This window comes from Brachycentrus maculatus, unplaced genomic scaffold (genome assembly GCF_059751285.1).
Source record: "Brachycentrus maculatus isolate JH-2025_06_01 unplaced genomic scaffold, ASM5975128v1 h1tg000576l, whole genome shotgun sequence".
Lineage (NCBI taxonomy): Eukaryota > Metazoa > Arthropoda > Insecta > Trichoptera > Brachycentridae > Brachycentrus > Brachycentrus maculatus.
Window position 1 is genome coordinate 212,501 of NW_028281316.1, and position 24,796 is coordinate 237,296.

Below are 24,796 nucleotides of genomic sequence, written 5' to 3' on the forward strand. Positions count from 1 at the left end.
CCAATTACGCAACTTGCAACGGGCGCGAATACTGATTCACTCCGTGTCTTAAATTCATGTCAAGACATGTATGGATGACTAATACCTTTGTTGTTGGAAAAATATAGTCAATAAATATAATAAAATAAATATATATTTCAAGGACGTATTCATATCGCTCACTCCTTTCAAGAACGTCATAAATCAAAAATCGTCAATTTTCAGTTGTGCATGTTTCCGGAATGCCCAGAAAATGTACTATATCCCAGCAAAAGCGGCATATTTTTAACTTAATATTTACCCGCTACAGGGCAGAAAGTGTTGTTTTTGCATTTTGAAGAAATGGTATTGTTTAATCATTTTTTAAAAATATACTAAATGTTTTTCGAATGGAGAAAAAACATCTAGGTTCTACCTAAAAAGATCTGCTGCACAGTAAAAAGTTCAATAAGTGACTTGATATTTATTTTTAATACATTGTATTATATTTTTAAACTTTAAAAACGTTCTCCTGAAAAATCAAGTTTTTTGATTTATGACGTTCTTGAAAGGAGTGAGCGATATGTCCTACCCGTACCCGATATTGTTTACGTTTGACGTATTAATGCGTCCCGCCCGGTCAACAGGTTAATACTGGTTATTTATTTATTTATTTTTGATAAGTACGTTATAACAAATAATAATAATAAAATTGGCAATTTGACTAAATATCAGCTGGTAATTCTGGGTCTATAATGCATCTCAGAGTTTCATCTGATATACAAGTCGAGCTGTCACCGTGTATCGCTGGGTTCCAGGAATTTACTCAATCACCCTTGTACTCTCACTATCATCCCTTTCATCCCGCTCTGGCGGAATAATAGGTGTGCCGGAAGATTGGATGCGAAAAATCTGGAATGATCCGTTTGCAAGTTGATAAATTTTTTTTATTTGTTCCGGAATTGTACAGGCCTCATGTAGAATCAGATAAGTGAATGTGGCCTTTTGAAATAGAAAGGTTCCCCATACCTGGTATAAAATAATAGATTTAGCAGGAAGGAGAGGAATTAATGATGGTAATAATCCACGAGACAATGTACTTAAAAAATATATCATCCTGTAAAGTCGTGTTGATATCGGTGCCTCATCTGGACCCATTAGACAATGTATTAAAAAATTATATCATTCTGTGAAGTCATTTGTTGATGTGGTTAGAGTTGAGTGTTATAATAGAAACACAATACTATTTTTGCAATAAAACATTATCAGTACAGTTTTTGGTGACCAGGTTTCGTTGTTACCGACATCATCAAACGTGTCATTATCGAGTGTCGCGTGTCAAAGAAATATCTACTTCATACCCTTGTACGCACCCAATGGTACATAGGGCACTGCATCATATTGAGGCGGTTTTATCTTACATGAAGGCAAGGTGATCAATCCTGCAATTCAGTTCAAAGTAAATAAATATTGAGTGAATATTTGGGTGCAAAATAACTTATATTTGTTTTGACACTACCTTCCTCCCTGAGAATCGAACCCGGAGCCTCCAGCACGGTAGCTAAACGCGCAAACCATGGAAGTGGACTAAGTAATTTAGACACTATAAAAAATTTACAATCATGGATAGAATGGTCAATGTTGCATGTGTGTTAAGTGATCACTTAACTAGCCTATAACAGATCGTAAGCCCTGTAAATACCCAGATTTCCATTTTCTTCTTCATTTATGTTAATATGTCTGTCCGCCTCCGTAGTGTAATGGTCAGCATGCTCGGCTGCCGTTCTGGAGGTCCCGGGTTCGATTCCCAGGGGGGGTCAAATAAATATAAGTGATTTTTCCACTCTAATATTTATTCCATATTACCCTGGACTGGTACGTGAAGCGGAGGGCTGATCACCTTTCCTTCGTGTGTTGACGATCAAGATAACACTGGGTTTGTATGATGCAGTGCCCTATGCACCAGTGGAGTGCGGATAAGGGCTTTAATGTCAAAAGAAATGTAAATAAGACTTGTTCATAACAGGATTTTAGTACATATCTTTGACAATGTGTAGGAGTCTGGATGGTTCCATTCTCCTCACTTGCCCTTACCATTGAATTCTTCGTTGTCTTCCCCACCTAACGACATCTTACATCTCGCATATTTCTCTTATATACTTTCTATTTAAACATCACAAATTAGTGTATTCCTTTGCGCTTTCAAAATCGGCCACGAATCCTTACCTTTATTCAATACGACTCCCATCAGCGCATGACTACAATATTTGTCTAGACACGGGAGCCGTGTTTGACGCACGGAACGTGTTAAGATATAGCTTGCATATCTGGCAGTGCTGGATGTCCCAGATTCAATTCCCGGAACGGTCAAATTAAACACAAGTGTCGACCCTGCGCTGCTACAAATTCCAGAACTAAAACGATCATTCCAGATTTACTGCATGTAATTCATCAATGTGTGTTACTTACTTGCACACATTGCATTATTTACATATTTTGATCATGTAATACAAACATTGTTTTTAAAATTATTTTTCTGTTGGTGTATGGTGTTTAAAAAAAATATGTATGCAAAAAAATAACTGAGTAAAATCTCAAATGCAATTTAAATAAAATTTTGCATTTGCAATTAGTTATTTGTAATTTTATATAAAAACAATTTGATAACTTTATTATGATATTGATAAAACACAGAATTTGTTTTTTGCTACTTTTATTTATGCCACTATTATTCCAACCGGTTTCGACAAATATCTTGTCTTCTTCGGGGATGGATATGCACATATTCATCCCAGAAGAATACAAGATATTTGTCGAAACAGGCTGGAACAATAGGAGCAAAAATAAAAGTTGTAGATAACAAACTTTGTGTTTTATTCATTTGAAATTATAAAATGTGCCAAAATTATTGCCAAAAAAACATTTTAAAAAATCATGTATTTTGTTTGCAAGTATGTGAGTGCTTTGACAATGAAGTGATTAGTTTGTTTGTCGATCTTGCAAGAGATCCTGAGTTCGATGCCCGTCTAGATTCAAATTTTCTTTATTTTGATTTTTGTTTGCCGTGGTTTCTTTTTGCATGCATAATTTTTTGTATGTTTTGAATAATACCCTTGTAATTTACAATTTAAATGTTTTATTTGTATGTTTTTTCACCATTTTCATGCACACTCTGTTTGTTTGTTTTTGTTCTTAACCCTTTGATTGCTAAAAGTTACGATTTACTTCAATTTACGAGAATCACCAAAGATGATAATTTTGTTAATAAATGTATTTAGAAATTTTTGAAAGATGACAGTGCATAGCAAAAAGTGGCATAGTCTGATATGAAATTATAATATTTCATCATATTTCAATAATTAATTACACAAAATCTAAATGCAATATAAAAATATGTCTATCATTCGTAAATTACATTTACCATAAAAAAATTGTCACGTAGCCTATTATGGCATTGTTCCACAAAATGTGTGCCGCGGCACACTGGTGTATTGTGGTGATTAGTTGGTGTGCCGCAAAAAAATGTCTAGTTTTGTGAAAATAACACAATTGCTCCAAATTTTGATTGCCTGTGCTCAGTTAAGTAGGCTCACATTTCGCATTAAACATAGTATGTTAAATATGTTACCATGATATGGTAAATACGCACCTCTGAAATTTATTAATTTGGTAGGTGTGCCTTGAATAGAAAAAGTTTGCGGAACACTGTGTAATGGCAACCCCGTATTGGATATCATTTTGTCTTTGGTTATTCTCACACTTGGTCCACCTCCGTAATTTAATAGTCAGCACGTTCGGCTACCGTACTGGAGGTCCCGGGTTTGATTCCCAGGGGGGGAGGGTCAAATAAATACAAGTGATTTTTTCACTCTAATATTTATTCAATACTACCCTGGACTGGTATCTGAAGCGCAGGGCTGATCACCTTTCCTTCATGTGTCAAATGATCAAGATAACACTGCTTTTGTAAGATGCAGTGCCCTATGCACCATGCTGTGTCAAATGATCAAGATAACACTGCTTTTGTAAGATGCAGTGCCCTATGCACCATTGGGTGCGGATAAGGGTTAGAATAAGAAGAAGTATTCTCGCACGTTATTTTTTTTAAATGTCTAAATAAGGGTTTTAATTGTAAATTAATTATTTTTTTTGAATTACCTAACGTCCAAGTGACTCTGAAATCTAGCTACGGCTTATGCAACACCGTTTATCATATCCCTACTCAGGCTTCAACTTTAAAAGTTTCATAGCCTATGCCTACTCGTGAGTGGATTTACTCTTTATGTTTAAAGTTACTATAATTTCATGTAATTCATGAGTGAAAATTCTAGGCAAAAACACTCGCTGTAAATTAATTAGTGTTTTCACAATGCTTATAAATCGTGTTTGGTTATCACTAGAAAAATGTAAATATTTAATTTTTTAATACCCATGTATATATATATTTTTTTGTTTTCACGTTCTATGTACTAAATCACACCATGTAGCAATATATCGCTCACAAATTGGGCAATTTTAATTGAGTACCAATATATTTAATTTTTTTCCCCGCACAAGAGAGATATTTTTCATCTTTAAATTTCACAAGCATGTCGTAAAAGTACACTCATATATATTACACAGTCCAAAGTCATTTTTCAATAAAAAAAATTCTCTTTATTATGCTACTGAGAATCATTCAAATGAATTTTCTACGTATTAATAAATAATTTACGAGATATTTGGATGTCCTACGAGAATGACTAACGTATTTACAATGAAAAATGCCAAAATTATACATTTGTGAGTGATTTTGAAATGACAAAATTATCATTAAACTTAATTTTTTATTTTAAGTACATTTTGAGTGTGTTCGAATAGTTTTAAAAGATTTGCATCATTTATTTTTTGTTTGACATCATAATGTCTTGAGGACTATGATAATTAAATTTATCCCGTAGTTTTTTCTTTGTTGTGTCGGGTTGTGGTCCCGTGGTTAGTGTCGCGGTCTCTTAAGTCAGAGTTTCTGGAGTCAAACCCACTCTACCACAATTTGATACCTATTTCTAATAATGAGCCGCTTAGGCTCACAGAAATAGTATGAAATTGAAATATTTTTGTAAATAATAAAAAAAAAAAATTCTCTCCTTTTTAAAGTTTTTAAAAATATATATATACACAAAAAGATATATATTCATATAATAATTAGTTGGAATGAGGTCCTTAGTATATATTGCCTATACCCATATATATATTTTTTTTAATAAAAAAAAAATCTTTCTTTTTTTCTATAAATAAATCAAAACACAATTTTTTTTTTTTTTTAAATTTAAAATCTTTTTTCTTTTTTTAAAAAAAGAGAAATATTTGTGTTTTTACTATTTACACAAATATTTCAATTTCATACTATTTCTGTGAGCCTAAGCGGCTCATTATTAGAAATAGGTATCAAATTGTGGTAGAGTGGGTTCGAACCGAGAAACTCTGACTTAAGAGTCCGCGACACTAACCACGGGACCACGACCCGACACAATGTCTTAGGACCATTTTAATGAAATTAATCCTGTAGTTTTTTCTTTGTTTGTTATGTTATTATTGTATGCCGACTGTTTTTAGTGTGTATTCATTATTCAAAATGGCGACTCATGGTATAATCTCATTTGGTAACTGTGAGTGTTCAGCGACTCATTTTGCCACGTGGGGTTTCATCATTTGTGAGCCGAGCTTTCGTCTGTGCCCGTTATGTATCTGTTATACACTTTGTCGTTGTTCTCGTTGATCGTTTTAAAGAAACATTGTACATTTGTTATCTTTTTAAACACTTTTCTTTGTAAAGGTTCATTTTCGTAGCGGCGACAATGTCCAGTGGCAGACTGGTTGATATCGCAATGCGTTTGACCAATTTGCTTGCATATTTGCTTTATGAACTTTCTTGAATGCATTGCACTCACCTGACAAGTACAATGGTTTGCCCCTATCCACTCTAGGATGTTGGTATCGCTATACGTTGGGATATTTTTGCATCATGCATGTGCCTCATGTAAGGAACTACAGTAATTCAGTAAAAAAAACATTTATTACATTGAACAAATCAAGTAATTCATTTAACCATCCAAGTAATACACTCAATAAATCACCTAATACATTGATCAAATTAAGTAATTGATTGAACAATTCATATAATTCATTGAACAAATCAAGTAATTCATTTAACCATCCAAGTAATACACTCAATAAATCACCTAATACATTGATCAAATTAAGTAATTGATTGAACAATTCATATAATTCATTGAACAAATCAAGTAATTCATTTAACCATCCAAGTAATACACTCAATAAATCACCTAATACATTGAACAAATTAAATAATTGATTGATCAAATCATATAATTCATTGAACAAATCAAGTAATTCATTTAACCATCCAAGTAATACACTCAATAAATCACCTAATACATACATTGAATAAATTAAATAATTGATTAAAGAAATCAAATAATTCATTGAACAAATCAATTAATTCATTTAACCATCCAAGTAACTCATTGAATAAATTACATTTTTTATTTAACTATCCAAATTATTTATTGAACGAATCAAGTAATTCATTGAACAAAAAACAATTATTTGAACAAATAAATTAAACCATTAAAGAGTCCAAGTAATTTAATAAACAAATTGAATAATTTATTTAACCATGCAAGTAACCGATTGAAAAAATCAAGTTTGTAATTTATGGACAGAATCGCCGAATTTGTTCAACCGTCCAAGTAATTCATTGAACAAATCACCTAATTCGTTCAACCAACTAAGGAATTCATTTTAAAAAATCACCTAATTCATTGAACGTAATAAGTAATTCATTTAACCTTCCAGGTATTCCTTGAAAAAATCACCTAATGCATTCAATTATCCAAGTAATTCATTGAATAAATCACCTAATTCGTTCAACCAACCAAGTAATTCATTGAACAATTCACCTAATTCATTGAATGAATGAAGCAATTGAACTGTAATTAAGTGTGTCCACCATTTGTCATTGCCGCTGTTGAGAAAGTGAACCTTAAAAATGTGTGTATTGTACTCAATGTGCCTTGAGACAAACTGTTTGATTTTTTATTGATTTGATGTATTTTCCATCAACACACAAATCTAATTTCTCTTACTAATGTAAATTATCATTTTAATACAGTCATTCCTCTTTTTGTCCTTTGTACACGTCGCAATTCTATCGCTCACTCCTTTCAAGAACGTCACAAATCAAAAAACTTGATTTTTCAGGAGAACGTTTTTAAAGTTAAAAAATTTCACACAATGTATGAAAAATAAATATCAAGCCACTTATTGAACTTTTTTCTGTGCAACAGATCTTTTTAGGTAAAACCTGAAGATTTTTTCTCCATTTGAAAAATATTTAATATATTTAAAAACATAATTAAACAATACCTTTTCTTCAAAATGCACAAACAACATTTTCTGCCCTGTTGCGGGTAAATATTAAGTTAAAAATATGCCTCTTCTGCTGGGATATAGTACATTTTCTGGACATTCCGAAAACATGCACAACTGAAAATTGACGGTTTTTGATTTATGACGTTCTTGAAAGGAGTGAGCGATATGTAACATATTTTTAAGTATAGTGTGTAAGTCTTTTTTATTTTCCATGTAGAGCAAACAGTAGATATAGAAAAATGTCAAAAACTTTAGAGAGTTGGTTCACTGTAGCACTAAGTCGCTGCTTAGAGCGTCTGCTGCCAATGTAACTATTGCCATGACGATTGCCAACCCTCAGTGTTGCCAACCTCAGCCCAATAAGAAATAGAGGAAAATGTTTTTGTTTTTTTTGTAGTCTTTCAATGAGTTGTCCTTTTCCGTAAGTCATATTTTTGCGAGATACTCAAAATTAATTGCATAAATTAATGTTTTATTTAACCTTAGAATACTAAACAATCATTAAAACTACAGCAGCAAAATGACCATTCTTGGGAAAAAAAACTATGTTTGCCTCGTTCACAGTACACAGTGCCTAATGTGGCTTTAATTTTTTCACTATTACATCATCCCTTAATTCCATAGAATGTTACTATAACCTCTAAAGAAATAAAGTTTTTTTACCATCTTAATTATTCTCGTATTTTGTCCGCCTCCGTGTTGTAACGGTTAGCGTGTTTAGCCGCCATGCTGGAGGTCCCGGGTTCGATTCCCGTGGAGGAATGAAAATAAATATTAACAATTTTGCACTTTAATATTTATTTGATATTATACCCTGAACTGAAGTGCAGGATTGATCTTCGTGTAATTATCAACCAAAATAACACTGCGTCGATATGATGCAGTGCCCTATACACCATTGTGTGCGGATAAGGGTTAAAAGAAGAATTTCAATGTCTTATTTTTTACTAATTTTTAGTAATAACGTCACTCGTTGGATAGTTTAGTAATCTAGAGGTAAATATCTTATCATCAAATTATGCAAAAAGTCATATTTTATTAGAGTTTCTCAAAATTTTATCAAAATGGTTCTCTATTTTGATAAATAATGACTATCGGAAAATGACAACTCACACAACGTAGTTTATGTAGTGTTTATTTTTAAACCTTTTTGTTTTTTACAGCTAATTTTTTTAAACTTATAATTTTGCATCCCCGTTTGGCACGAATTGTGGAAACGCATCCCAAAATGGCCGCCTAGATTCTGAGTATTATTTCAGGTACTGGTTTATTTCAAAATCGGAACGGCGCGCCGTAACCGTCGAGAGAAAACGCCGACGGTGTTCATATATGATTGCATGTTATGCACGCAACGGACAAAGGTCCAGCATTTTATGAACGGGCATTTATTTTGCCTAGTTCGGACGTGGAACACCGCTGCGGTCGCTTTTCTCCGACGGTTGTGCGGATTAGTTTAGTTTCGCACGCGCGCCAATCCGGTGTCGCCAGTGCTTGTTTAATACTTTGAATCTGGGACTGGCGACATCATCTGGCAACACGGACACACCGCCAGCCGCATCCTGGAATGATTCGAGGTTTTATTTTGGAATGCTATTTTTATTTTTTATGTATGACTTTTTTTTTTAACATGTCCTTGTTGGAGAGCTATCAGCCACATACCACAATCATCACTTTAAAAAAAAAACATAATATACAGTAAACCCACCTATAACGTTGAGATAGGTACCGCATTATCAGAGGGAACGTTATAAAAGGTTTATGTGAATTTTTAAAACTTATTTTTACATTAGACCAGCGGACTTAAATGAGTCATTTAAAATTTAAATGTAATTTAAAAACATTAACTTCCTATAACATTCCTGTTGATAATGTGGTACCTATCTTACATTATAAGGGGGTTTACTGTATTTGTATTTATATGTATTTTTTTAATCTCTCTTTTGATGATTTTTTTTCATCAAAAAACTTTTTTTATATTCCAAAGAGAATGGATGAAATATTCCATTTGCCCTTCTTATTCTTTTTCTTGCCCTTATCTGCACCCAATGGTGCATAGGGCACTGCATATTTTTTCATATAAAAAATGGATTAGTGCCCCATATATTTTTTTTTTCATTACTTCAAACTCTTAATATATTTTTTTAAATTATAAAATTGCTATTGTCATTCGTACCTTGTAGATGACACATAGTTCCTAATGCTTCAAAGTTGAGAAAAAATTTATTACTTGAAAAATAAAAATTTATAATGTTTTTTTATTAATTGATGAATGGCAGTCACGGCTTGTATGCTTTCCAATGACAAAATGTTATTTATTTATTTATTTACCATTAGAGCATGTTTCTCATCAATTTTACACCATTTTTCTATGTTGTTACAGACATTTTCATATATGATCAATCATGAAACGATTCAGACAAAATATACCTGTATGCGTGGTGTTTATAATTTGGCTTTTAACACGTTGACTGCCAACTACGAGATAACTCCTAGATTTCGTTCTTTGCTAGGATGCCGACTACGAGTTATCTCGTAGTGTGTTTACTTGCTATATTCGTGCAGCTACGATAAAAGTCCTAGTTTATCGGTGCTAATATAGATATATGGCGCAAAGGAAGAGATCAAAAAATCAATGCCGGCTTGCATGAACAGAAAATTTATTAACCTTTCCGGTCCGGAGGAAAAAAAAAATAATCCGTAGGTTCCGAAGGGGGTACTGGCAATACCCCAAGTAAAATGCTATAAATACAGTGTTTTTACAAATTCTACTTATGCCAAAATGTTTATCATACTATTGTTATTCTATTTTATCCATAATAATTTGATTTTTCTGCAATAAACATAATAATTTTCGAAAAAACATAGTTGCGAAGAAGTTCTCTGCGGTAATTGCATCCAATTCCAACCGAAGTTCAATCATCACTGGAGAGCTTCGGCCGGATGTTGGCCGGAACGATGCGTGCGGGGGGGGTGAGGAGAGAGAGTGAAGCATACTACACAGCGTGCTTATAATTTGTCGTTATATTATGGGAAGAAAACAAAGAATGTTTACAAAATTCAGACATTAAAAAACAATATAAAAAATCACATAACGTTGAATGAACAGTTTGGACAGTAAAACTTTTTTACCTCGTGTTTATGTATCAAACATATAAATTCGTCACAAACAACACACTTTATTTTGTTTTTTTTTGTCAGATTTGCGGGGGCAGAAATTACAGCGACCTCGTTGTGTAGGTGGATTGAAAGCTGAAGTACATGGTTTATCTAAGGGGAATTCTTCCCCCATTTCATCTGCAAATAAGCTAAATGCCTTTTGATGGAGCTTATCATTTGATTTTAATCTGCTTCGTTTTCTTGCGTTATCTGTCACGAGCTCTATGGCCAATTGTTGAATAAATTTTCTTCTCTTACTTCTGTCATTTTGTTTCCATTCTGGATTTTTTTTAAGCCAAAGAAAATAAGAATTCAATGCCACCATATCAAGGATTTCAAAAAAAATTCTAAGTGGCCATCTCCTTGTAGACCGGGCGCATGAATATTCTCTTGTCATTTTATCTCCCAAATCAACTCCACCTTTAGTTTTGTTGTAATGCAAAATTATTTCCGATTTTTTCTTATATCCAACGTCGACGCTTTTGTTATAAAACTCTGTCGTTAGAAGATTTACAGCAGTTTTAATTTTAGGAACATACGATACCAGGGTCATATTATTCGAAAACCCAAACAGTGAGGAAAATAACTCTCGTGAAGGAGATTTCTGAAATGCTACAGGTATTTCTCTTTTGTTGCTTCTCATTGTCCCCGTAAGAGAAAGTCCTTCCGCCATCAATGATTGTGCTAAGGCCACAGATGTGAAAAAATTGTCGACTGTAATTCCTCGTCCACTGCCAAAATACGGTGTGGCCATCTCCATCACAACTCTATGACCTTGATTCACCTCCCGTACATTGTTAATTTTGCCCGTGTAAATCTGTGCATTACAAATATATCCACTATCGGCTTCTGCCGCCACCCATATTTTTATTCCATACCTCCCTGGCTTACTTTTTATATACACCTTAAATGGGCAATTTCCCCTAAAGACAGCTAGGCGCTCATCTATTGATAAGTGGGATCCAGGTGAATAATTTATCGTGCAATTTTCCACAAACTGTTCAAAAAATAATTTTATTGCCTCATGTTTATGGCCAGACAGAGCCATCCTTTCATTTCTCGTAGCTTTGTTATCAAACCGAATTTTGCTATAAATAAACTGGAACCGGTCTCGAGGCATTGCCGCTGCATAAAAGAACTGTTTAAATACTCTGTTGGTTTTCCAAAGCTCACTAATGTGTTGTTTTCTACCTCTATTTTTGCCAGATGCTGATAAAAATCCCATAAAAGCTTGTATTTCGCTTTCTGTTATTGCGTTTCCCGTAATACCTCGTTCTTCACAATATTTGTTGGTACAACGTATTATCTCAGTCATCATGGTAGGAGTAATAAAAGAAAAAAACATTTCTTTCATACTCTTTGCAGCTGCTAGTGGTCTAGCTATACCAGATGTTGATCTTATTATGTTGTGGGAATGGGTTTTTGAAGAAGGTGGAGGAATATCTGTCCATCTGTAGCCTGATTTGGAAGTGAACAAATTTTCTTCTTCATTTCTACTGTTGTCTTCTATATCTACGGACTCCACGCTGAAAGTTCTTCGATTATATAGTTATCTGTGTCGGAAACATCATCTTTATTTTCTAACCCTAAATCGCTTTCATCATCACTTAAAGATACATCAGTGTTCGTATCGTTCAGAAGTTGCTCAATCATATCATCTGTCAATTGTTTTCCACTCATTGTTAGGGTAAAGTTTATAAATATTAAAATTATGACAATTTAATTACAGTGTAAAAAGGCAGATTTTTATAAAATAAATGTAAAAATGCGATGCACCAAGAAACGTTAGTAGATAATTTGAATAATTTATAATTTTTCTTAGCAACGAGAAAAAACACTCTGTATTTGCCAAATAACGTTTGGGTATTGGGAACACAACACACACACGTGCAAACTTGGCGATGTACCACCGATAATTAAACTGTGGAGCGCTAGGAAAGAAATTGATACCCCCTTCGGAACGGGACAGTTAAGAAATGAACAGAAAATATGGTCGTGTACAATAATATAATAAATAAAACCCTTATCCGCACCCCAATGGTGCATAGGGCACTGCGTCATATAAACGCAGTGTTATCTTGATCGTTTACACATGAAGGAAAGGTGGTCAGCCCTCCGCTTCAGGTACCAGTCCAGAGTAATATTGAATAAATATGACAGTGAAAAAATCACTTATATTTATTTTACCCCCCCTGGGAATCGAACCCGGGACCTCCAGAACGGTAGCCGAGCGCGCTGACTATTACACTACGGAGGCGGAGGTGGTCGTGTACGATAATTTTTAATAATAAAACTCTCCTTACCATCCATTGTTCACTTTGTGTAATACCACTTTCATAAAAACTTATTTGTAACTACCTGTTTCGGAAAATCATTCTATCATCAGGTTATTAAAATAAAATAATTATTACGTGATATTTTTATAAAAATAAGTAGTCACCAATAAGTGTTTATAAAAGTGGTATTACGCAAATTGAACAATGGATGATAAGGAGAGTGTTTTATTACCATACTACAAAGCTATCAATGCCTTTTAATTTACAAAATATTTTAATATTAAAAGCAAATGTAATTGGCTTTTTAGACCGGAATTCTGAAAATTGCCCTGGCAGTCAACGTGTTAAGGTGGAGACTGACCGGAGCATTTCTTCGTAACGTAACATCGTAACATCGCTCGCGGCGAGCATCACCGAGCATCCGAAACTATGGATGGACTCAGCTCGCTGTACTGACTGCCTGAATGCTCGCATCGTAACGTGTTACATTAGGACGAAATGCTCCGGTCAGTCTTCACCCTTAGGATATCTGTATTTCTGCATTATTTCAAGACATGTGCTTTCAGGAAATTTGTGTCGTTGCTCGTATGTTAGAAAATTGATTCTGACGCTGATTTTTTTCTCCCCTCTAGCTACTAAACTAGAAGATGAGCTTGGCCAGTGGAAAAAGAAGTACAGGGAAGCAGTCTCCAATCAGCAGGACAAAGTCGACAAGTCTCTCGTTAAAAACCTCCTCATGGGATACATACAGACGGCAAATAATCAGCGACAAGGGGACCGAATACAGGTTAGATTTTGGAAGTGAATCTTTTTACCCTGCGATTCAGTGATTGATGACTGGTTGAGAATTGAGAGTGAATTATTTTTATTTTTATTATAAATTTAATTCTAATTGTAATCAAACATGAATATTGTTTGTTAAAAACTTATTTTAAAATACAGTATTTCCTCACCGAGTTAGACCAACTACTTTTTTACACATTTTCTCGAATAAAATAAAAATAATAAATTGTTTACAAAAAAATTAATATTTATAGATTGGTTTATCTTCAAAAGTACTTTATTTAAACTCATTTAACATTTGCAGGTATTTTTTTTTGCAATTAATATTTAATGTTTCCACATTTTGATAATATGACTGCCCCTATCTTTGCTTAAATTTAGAAATTATTCATTCAGTACCTAAATAAAAATGTAAAATATAGAGCATTTTTGTAAACGAAAATTACCTTTATTCTGTAATTTTTCTCAAGAAATTCATTATTCTGAATGATTCACTAATCCGAACAATTCCCTAATCCAAACAAATCTCTAATCCGAATGAATCTCTAATCCTAATAAATTTCTAATTCGAATGAATCTCTAATCCGTATGTGTATTCTAACCCGAATGATTACCTAATCTGAACAAACCACTGCACAATTTATGTTTGGATTAGCAAGCTGGTACTATATATAAATTAGCCATATTTATTATTTTTTTATTATCAATATTCATGTCAAAATCGTACTGATTGCTAAAAACTTGCATATATCTTCCTATATTGAAAGCTGTCCCACCGCATGCCCAGATCTGATATAGAAGCATCTAGGCTTCCTGACAGATCTGCTCTTGCAAAGCAATTTATTTTAAACTTTTTATAACGAAGTTGCGAAATTTATTGAAAATGTGAAACAATATAAAATTGTATCCCAATTTTACTTTGAATTTACATTTAATATTTCTTCTTAATTGTAGGTTCTCCGGTTACTGAGCACAGTGCTGGACTTCGACCAATCAGAGTGCGAGAAGACGGGGCTGGGCAAGGCCGGGCCGGCCAATCAGGGAGGGGCGGACTCCCTGGCGCAGGAATTCATCAAATTCCTGGAAAAGGAGTCCAGGCCGCAGCTGAAGATTGGCTTGCCGAATCTCTTGCATCTGGGACAAGTGCAAGGTAGGGTGAAATGTAGAGTAACTGGCCGCTGCTAGTAACTGGCCACTGAAAGTAACTGGCCGCTGTCAGTAACTGGCCGCTGTCAGTAACTGGCCGCTCCCAGTAACTGACCATGGCCAACAAATAGTCAAATAGACATCAGCAATTTTTCTCTCAAACTCGTTAAACAAAATATTATTGATGTCTATTTCATTGTCTAGTCCGCCTCCACAGTGTAATGGTCAGCACGCTCGGCTACCGTTCCGGAGGTCCCGGGTTCGACTCCCAGGAGGGTCAAATAAATATAAGTGATTTTTTCACTCTAATATTTATTCAATATTACTCTGGACTGGTGCCTGAAACGGAGGGCTGATCACCTTTCCTTCATGTGTTAACAATCAAGATAACACTGCGTTTGCACAGTGCCCTATGCACCACTGGGGTGCGGATAAGGGTTTGAAGAAGATAAAGAAGAAGAAATTCCAATAACAGGTTTTTTTTATTAAAAGCAATCTAAAAAAACTGCCATGTACATAAGTATAACTATATAATATTACAACATACATTTCTTTATCAAACAATCAAATAGTCAAATAGACGTCAACAATATTTCTCTTAAACGTTTTAAACGAAACATTATTGATGTCTTTTTCATTAAGCATTACATTGCACATATCGCAGGCTTGATTTAAAAATGAATTTTTGTAGGACTTGGTATGCATTTTTAGGGATTTTTAATAATGTTTTGTTTCTGGTCTGCGCTTCCGGGACTCTAAAATTGTTAAGGAATAAAAGCTCTGGGTAATCTGCATAATTCTTTAAATTTTTATAAAATATTGCTTTTCGCTCCAGGTCCCAACTCGCCCAACCTCTCCACCAAGTCAAACAGCCCGATAGGCCCGCCTCAGACGCCCCCCCGGCCCGTGCCCATCGTGCCGCTGGCCCTCGACGGCCCCGTCCTCGCCAGCGCTGCCCCGAGCCCCACGGGCCCCGCGGAGCCGTCCGCCCAGCCGCCCGGAAACGCCGTGTTCAACAACAGCCTCGGCGGATTCAGCCTGTTTACGCCGATCGCCAATCCGGATATGGTTGTCAACCAGACTAGGAATAGCGAAGGAGCCATTTTGAAAAATGTGCTCAAAGACAACTGAACACTATTCATTCTAGAGTAGAGTCTCGATTATGCGACCTAAACCAGCCGCAGCAAGGTCGGATAACACGGAAAATGTGTTAATTTTATTTGCACATCGATAATTTTTCAAATATCGTAGTCGAACAGGAAAAAGTGACCAACTAACAAAACATAAAATGTTCAAGAGGGCCATTTAAGTCACTATTGCTTGGCAACAAAATAAACATCAATGCAGTTAGTAATTTTTACCAAGTCAATATATTATACTTCCAAGTTTAAAATGCTTTTAGATTTTTTTCAGAGCAATATTAAGCTAGTAAGGTATCAAATAGTCAATGATCACGGTTTTGTTAAAAAAAATTCACTTGGTCGCTTTCTCCTGTATAACTACGATATGTATGTACATGTAACATAACTGAATGCAACAAACTGAAACATCAAAATGCTCTTATGGCAAAGTAATAAAACATGTTTTACAGTAGGTTCATACGTACTACATTTATTTTTGTATATGTTAATACGTGACGCATTTTGTTTTATCAAGACATTATCAAACACACTGAGTGTTTGATAACATCTTATTAAGACGAAACGCGTCACGTACAAACATATACATAAATAAATGTACAATTTAAATCTTATAAACCTTGTTTAATTTTGGACATATTACCCAACAATTCAATATGGAATCTACCAACTGTCTGCAGTTGCAAAAAAGTCCGTGATTGTCTTTTGTTTACCCGCTGTTTGTCGGGCAAAAGAAAGAGGCATTGCTCCGCTAGATCGGATAACTCAGAAGGTTGGATACCCGAAACTATTCTACAAATATTAACCTTGAAAATGCTGCATTTTGAAAGCTTCATATGATGTATATATTAAGGAGACGCTTATTGACCCTTTGGACAGATTGATTCTTTCAATATTGATGTTTAACTTCGGATTCGGCTTGTTAAAGCCGATTGTGAATTCTTATATGGTCGTCAACCAAAATAGAAATAGCAAGGGAACCATTTTGAAGAATGTGCTCAAAGACAACTCGACACTTTTCATTCTATATGCCATGCATTACTCGTTTGAATACTGCATTTTGAAAGCTTCATATGTAGATAATTATATAGACACACTTTTGACGGGAAAGGTATTTCTACCCGTTCAGTCGATTGATGCTTAAGGACGGGAAGGGTATTTTTACCTTTTTCGCCGGCCTCATTTCAAAGGCAGAAAAAAGGGAAATATCCAATGTTTTTATATGAGTATTCTATACCAATCTCTTTGTTAAAGACTTAACTATATGTACATTATTTTCACCTGTCGCCAGCAGTCCGCGGATGTAAAAAATACCCATCTGAAATGTTTTAATACATTGTTGCTGGGCCGTTTTTTTTTTATCTACCCTAAATAATATACTAATTAGGGTTGTTTACTAATCACAAGTAACCGTAAACTCAATTCCGATCTGTACAGTATTTTTGGCATCTCTTGCGCTCTACCAAAAGTGAGCAAATTTAACTCTTATAAGTGTCTCCCGCTCTCTACCAATAGCGTGTAAAAGACGCTTTTAAGCGTTTCCCGTAAAAAATGTGTTAGAGAGAAAGGGGGTTTACTGTACAGTGGTTTTAATAAACAGATTCCACTGCTTTCATGCATTTTATTTTATAATTATATCATGAAATATGTAAATAGTTTAATCATTCTGTTACGTTTATTAAAATTATTAATTTATTTTTTAAAAAATTATTTAGTATTATATAAAATTTTAAACATGGCAATTATATCTATAGGCGTGCCATAAATAAATTTATACATCTATGCAATTTGTAAAATATTACATTTTTAATAAAAATAATGCACTAAAATATTCCATTTTATTTTTCTATACGACAAGAGCGCATCATCTTCCAACTTTCTGTATAAAATACATATTTTATTTTTCTGTAAGTACTTGAATACTACTTCATTAATAATATTTATATTAGCATTTAATTTAATAGGTTATACTTTAAAAAATAATGATTTTATTAATCTTAGCTAGATAGTCTACAAAATGGCCGACTCCAATATTTTTCAATATCGTTTATTTTGCCCTTTATTTTTGTGAGATGCACAAGCTCAGGACTGATCACCTTACCTTAATGCAGCTAACAGACAACTTGCAATTGTGTCAAACTGATGCAGTTTCCCATGCCCTATTAAGTGCAGATAACTGGCACGAAAAGAAGAAAATTCATAACTTTGTGTTGGCCTCTTTACGGCCTTATGCAAGGATGTCCTAGTGGAAGATTGCAAAGCAAAATTCGATTTGACTACTGAAACTGTTGTGAATTTAGATTTTAGAATACATTATTTTGGATATACAGTGTACTGTTGACATGATACTTGTTCCCGCCGTTTTCAATTTCCCAGTGTTGCAACAAGAATCACATTATGTAAAGTAGCTTCCAATGCAAACAAGATTAGGCACCTTTGGCTCAACCCAGAGGTTCGTACAAGTGGCTCTTTGCCAAGACGTTTGCGGCCCTTCGCCCTCTTTGGACATAAAATCCAATTTCACCTCATCTCAAGCAACCTTATAACTTAGATAGACCTGCCAAATTGCCTATATCTGCAAAAACAGTGCAAGACAGAATTTCCAAAATGTCTTCGAATGTAACAGAGCAGCGATGTTAATCTAATTTCCGCAATATTAATTGCAACTGATAAGTCGTGTGACATAAGTGATAGCACATTGGCTGTCCAAACTTAAAACACAGTAAAGGATTTTTTTTGTAGTACGTTTTTTTTGCATTTTTGGACTAAGTAGAATCTACTTAGTCCAAAAATACAAAAAATATCCCTTACTGTGTTTTGAGTTTGGACAGCTGACATCGCTCACTCCTTTCAAGAACGTCATAAATCAAAATACTTGATTTTTCAGGAGAACGTTTTTAAAGTTTAAAAATAAAATACAAAGTATTAAAAATACATACTAAGCCACTTATTGAACTTTTGACTGTACAATAGATCTTTTTAAGTAAAACCTGAAGGATTTTTCTCCATTTGAAAAATATTTATTTTATTAAAAAAAATAATTAAACAATACATTTTCTTCAAAATGCAAAATCAACACTTTCTGCTCTGTAGCGGGTAGATATTAAGTTAAAAATATGCCTCTTTTGCTGAGATATAGTACATTTTCTGGGCATTCTGAAAACATGCACAACTGAAAATTGACGATTTTTGATTTATGACGTTCTTGAAAGGAGTGAGCGACATGTTTCCATTACAATTTGGCTTTTCTCATTTGACAGACCGCCGACCCCTGGCCTAGCTCAATGAATTAATTCGTCTTTACAATTTTATATGAAAATATCCTGTTGTAATATAAAATTAACTTATAATAAATTTTAATGCAAAAAAAATACCTCTTTCATTTTATTGTGCTTATTGATTCAATATGGTAGCTAAGTCTTACGTTTTCTATCATTAATTTAAAAAATATACTTCTTTTCACCATTTTGATTCCTCCACAATCCGATAGTTGGTAATATTAAAATTCAATACATATTTGTTGTGATGTTTAAATTTAATTCCCAGCTGGTTTTTTTTATATTGTAATGAAAATCAGTTGTTAATATGTTACATAGAATAGAATTTATGTTGACTGTCATCTATTGTTGATTTGAGACAGAGTTTTGTTTTATTTAATTAATTAACTGAGTAGAGAGAATTGCATAATTTTATATTTACTTGTAAATACATATGTAATAATAACTTCTAATGATTCCTAAATATACTCTTATTTAATACAGCTTTTTTTATATTTATTTTCTTTCCTGTATTCTTTTATTTCAAACTTTTCCTCCAATTGGTCGCTTCTGTATGTAATAACATTTTTTATCGGAACAACTTATAAAATAAAATCAAAATGAGATAACACATTACTTTATTTTTATAAATTTTATCGTGGGTATACTGGCAAAAAACGTCTCCAAAATCCCTGTTATTCAAAGCTTTTAGCCTGAATAAAATACCCGCTATTAAACATAATGTTGAATTTACTTTTAAAACCACATACATTTGGTATTTCAAATTACTTAGTGTATTTTACCAGTTTATAGAACGTTGAAAACTTTATAATATGCATCATTAAGTCGAAATAGCATATTTTCGAGTGAACGTTTTTTGCCAAGATATGAAGAAAAAATGAAAAAAATAATGTTTATAAGAAAGATTATTTAAATCATAGGTTCCCAAAGTGGGCCCCTTGCCCCCCCAGGTGGGCCTTTTGGAATTTTGAGGGTCATGGGTTAAATTGGTTTGGGAACCTTTGATTTAAATGATCATTAAATTTATTCAAAACAAGCATAAGGACTGAACATTTTAAAACTCTAATTTTACATGCTTACCATAAATATATTAAAACTTAATATTACACTGCTAATTTTCATAACTAAATATTTAAAAAAATTATGTCGATTTGTAAAAGAGGTCAGGAAATTTTAAAAATTTAATATTTCAGTCTGTGCATTCATATTTAAATTCACGTAATTATGATAAATGTTTCATAGTTCACAAAGAAAACGCTAGCAAATCGTAAACCTTTTAAATGCCTGGACCGTTTTTTTATCACAAATTTTTCGCGTCTCTCGGTTGTATTTGAATTTATTCAAGCAAGATTTTTTCTCAACTTACCCCGTTTAAATTATTATATTAAATTTTGAGTAGGTATTTATTTTGTTATCCTGGCAATTATTTTTTTTTTCTCTATGGCATTCAATATTTTGCTTCTATGGAGAATGAATCATTTTCAATTTCAATTAATTATACAAATTGTATAGAAGTGGGGTCTTATGTCAAAATGTGCTAATATTCTCCTGAAACGAGGTTAATTATACCCTAAACGTTTGCAGACATAAGTGAACTCGTTAGAAAATAATTGACACATCGATTAAAGCGACACTTTGTGTAAGGAAAGGTACGAATTGTGGCTTATCTTATTGTTAAATGTCAATAGTGACATTTGGACAGGGTTCATTTTCTGTGCGATGACCTCTGTTTATTGTGCGCATATGATCAAGGATTTACGATTTATTTACCTAAACTGTATGCCATTTTAATAATTACACTATTTACGGTGACCCTACATCTAGGAAATGGCATTGAACTGTTGCGCAAAGTAATGTAAATTGCGTGATCTTATGATCATCGATCTTTCTATTTTTATTTTAGTATCATCGTATACAAAAACATTTGCGCGCTACAATTCGTTTTTCGTAATACATTATTTATTTTTCCTTTATTTTCTTTAAATGAATTTATCTACCATTCGTCACCGATGATATTTATCCATAAAATGAAGATTTTATTTTATTTTTATATTGTGTACATTTTTTAATATAAATAGTAACTGTGGTAAGGTCGGATACAATGATCCAGGAAAACATAAGACCTTCATTATTCTATCTCTGTATTTCCGTCCAAACTGTTTTTATACAAGAAATTTAACTGAATCAATAAATGTTTTTAACATAGAAAATTCACAATTTAGTACATATTTAAATAGTTAAGGTGTAAAACGAAATTATAAACTCTTATAAACATTAAAAATTAACACATTCTAAGCAAGATATTTTGCTATAATACTCAATAAAAAGAAATGTGGTTTAAGTATTTCTTGAAGTACACTTTACACTACTACTACTATAACTAGCATCACCCCATTTCCCTGCAAGGGTAGTCAGAGAGGATTGAACGCCACAGAGTTCAATCCAAACATACATGTGTATAAAGTGATTTTTTTTCCTTCATTATCATTTTCATATCATAATTTACGTCTGTGTAAGCGTCCTTGAGGTAGTATTTTACGAAAATGGCGCTATATAAATTATCCAAAATTATTTAATTATTACTGAAACCCTACTATGACAGGTCGTTAGCCCTGTCAATACCCAGACTTCCAATTCTTCTTTATCTTTGTTGAGATGTCAATATAAAAATAACTCAGAGAAATTTTGATTTGTGAACAAGGATTTGGACACACTCAAAATGTTATGAAAAATTAATCTATTTTTTCCATTTTTTTTCTATTTCTCAAGTGTTTTTTTTTCTATTTTTTTTTGTGTTTTTTTAGCTGAAATTTGTTGGATTTAGTAGTAAAATGTGACACAAATTTAAAACATAGTCCGAAAAATTTATTACAAGCAAAGTTTACATTTTATTTTTGTTTGAAATATTAAATTAAATTTAAGTAAATTAACTTAATTTTTATCGTGAAGGACAACAATTAATCACTCAAACCACAAAGCAACAGTTATACTATATATATATATATATATATATATATATATATATATATATATATATATTACAAATGTATATTTATCTCTTTCATTTCCTTTCATTTCAGATTGCAGTGTCAGGAAGTGGAGCGTGCGCTACGGCGATATTAATCTTCGTAAAAGACCGACTACGATGTTAGGCGAACACTGTTTGAGCAATTCTCTGGGAAGCTTGGAAGAAGTCGTTTTTGAGGTGGGCCATTGAGGAAACTGAGCCAAGATGACTTCCGTTTGGAAGAGGCTGCAGAGGGTAAATAAAAGGGCGGCCAAGTTCCAGTTCACAGCGTCTTATCACAGAGTTGACGTAGAAACGACATCCAAATGGTAAGAATCTAACATATTTTTTCCTTTTTTTTTCTTTTGTATTAATTTATTTATTTATTTATTGAACGGCTAAAGCCTTTAACATAGAACATATAAACAGTATCTAATATAAAAATACACTAATGAATTGAACCCGGTACCTCCAGCACGGTAGCCGAGCGTGCTGACCTAGCGCTACGGATGCCGACATAACATACTATTTGATCAGTTGATTTACTAACAATTTAATTTTTTTAATTCCATAAGAGACTATATTATTATGGGCGTTTGTCCACTTCACGGAATTACACAGAATTTTACCGTCCGGCACGTCAGTTAGCGTTTGAAAACAACGATTGGCTTGGATTGGCTTGTGCTTTTGTCCATCTTTCTTCGGATCGGAGCTCTTGATCGGTGCGTGAACACGTTGCGCGTAAATTCGATCACGCTAAACTGTCGTAATCGCTTTCATTTTTCAAAACCGGACTGCCGGACGGTCGAATTCCGGGCAGTGGACAATCGCCCTATGGATAGATATGTAATCACACATTTCGAAGAAGCAGTATCTCGCTTATTATATCTTGATTTTTCGTATGATTCATTATCATTTTAATAGATTTATATTATCCACTGACACTTCGTGATGGAATTGCATTTTTAATTTATTATTAGATTAAAACCAATATTTTTAGCTTTTCCACTTTTTTTATTTGACCAGCGACCGGGTTTCGTCGTTACCGACATCATCAGACTGGTCGCTGGTCAAATAAAAAAGTGGAAAAGCTAAAAATATTGGTTTTAATCTAATAATAAAAAAAATAATAAAAAAAAAAAAAAAAAAAAAAAAAAACATTATCATTTTATTATCATTTATCATTTTATCCCTTGAGAATAGTCCCACTGGTCACTAAGCCACAATATATTGTTGTTTTTAATATATATTATTTTTCTTGATTAGGAAACCAAATAAGTTGAGTGTCGTCTGGTCACGTCGTTCAAGAAGAGTGGTGTCGGAACCATTGGACTGGGAGCCATCTATGAAAGAACCTCTGAAGTAAGTCGCTTTCTTTTAACCGAGATTTTTAAACTGTTTTTTCCACTTATTTTTCTGGTTTAAAATGATCACCATTTGGTCCATACCATAGTGTATATTGTATTTTTTTGTATGCCAATGTACAGACTGAGCCAATATAAGATTTATTATTTATGTTTCAAATAATGAGGTAATCTTCATCTTCATCTCTCCAAATTTTCTTTTTTTTTTCTTTCGCCGTTTCTTTTCATTATTTTTATTTTCATTTGTTTATTTTAATTTCATTTTATAAAAAAAAATGTTGTAAAAGTAGTTTAAAAATATCTCTCATTGATGCTTTTATTATTACAATTCGCTCACTCCTTTCAACAACGTCATATATCAAAAATTGGCAATTTTCAGTTGTGCATGTTTTCGAAATGCCCAGAATATGTACTATATCCCAGCAAAAGCGGCATATTTTTAACTTAATATTTACCCGCTACAGGGCAGAAAGTGTTGTTTTTGCATTTTGAAGAAAAGGTATTGTTTAATATTATTTTTTTTATATCCTAAATATTTTTCAAATGGAGATAAAACATTCAGGTTTTACCTAGAAAGATCTGTTGCACAGAAAAAAGTTCTATAAGTGGCTTGATATTTATTTTTAATACATTATATTACATTTTTAAACTTTAAAAACGATCGGAAAAATTTAGTTTTTTATATTTGACGTTGTTGAGAGGAGTGAGCGAATTCTGCATTCATCAATGTGCCATCTGAGTGGGATTGTACGCTATTCAGTTGATTATTACGATTTACGTACGCGATTTGGCTGGTGACCAATTTTGATAAATTTTATATTTTTTCCTGCACTCTTAAACGTCATTGCCAAATCGGTGTCACTCAAACACATAACAGAAATACATTTTTCTAACCAAATGTTTCCCTTTTCCTATGTGACTTAAACACTTACAACTCATTCTGGCACACTCGCAAAGCATTATAATACATATTAACTAACTAACTAACATGCCTGCAGGGGTAGCCAAATAGAATAGAACACCACACAACAGTCTTCGGCAAATAATCTTTACTTCTTTCACATTTGTATATGAGAGCGATACTGGGACATTTTACGTAATAAATACATGTGTAGTTAAATAATAATTAAACACTCTCCTTATCATCCATTGTTTACTATGTGTAATACCACTTTTATAAACACTTATTCGTGACTACCAGGTTCAGAAAATTATTCCATAATTAGGTCATTAAAATAAAATTATTACTTATAAA

At 33.1% G+C, this 24,796-nt stretch overlaps 2 protein-coding genes across 4 annotated transcripts in view; both read left to right on the forward strand.

Moving 5' to 3' along the window:
• The window catches only part of LOC148301322 (uncharacterized), a 100,687-nt gene extending 81,037 nt beyond the window's left edge, over positions 1-19,650 (forward strand). For both annotated transcript variants that reach the window (XM_088273434.1, XM_088273435.1), the window contains 3 exons: positions 13,457-13,611; positions 14,562-14,757; positions 15,589-19,650. In XM_088273434.1, the coding sequence (XP_088129560.1) occupies positions 13,457-13,611; positions 14,562-14,757; positions 15,589-15,884 (647 nt within the window). In that variant the 3' untranslated portion in view covers positions 15,885-19,650. The remainder of the gene's footprint in view (positions 1-13,456; positions 13,612-14,561; positions 14,758-15,588) is intronic.
• Positions 19,651-20,644: 994 nt separating this feature from the next.
• The window catches only part of LOC148301323 (EH domain-binding protein 1-like), a 31,413-nt gene continuing 27,261 nt past the window's right edge, over positions 20,645-24,796 (forward strand). For both annotated transcript variants that reach the window (XM_088273438.1, XM_088273437.1), the window contains exons 1-3: positions 20,645-20,819; positions 22,251-22,506; positions 23,444-23,539. In XM_088273438.1, coding sequence (XP_088129564.1) covers positions 22,403-22,506; positions 23,444-23,539 — 200 coding nt within the window. In that variant the 5' untranslated portion in view covers positions 20,645-20,819; positions 22,251-22,402. The remainder of the gene's footprint in view (positions 20,820-22,250; positions 22,507-23,443; positions 23,540-24,796) is intronic.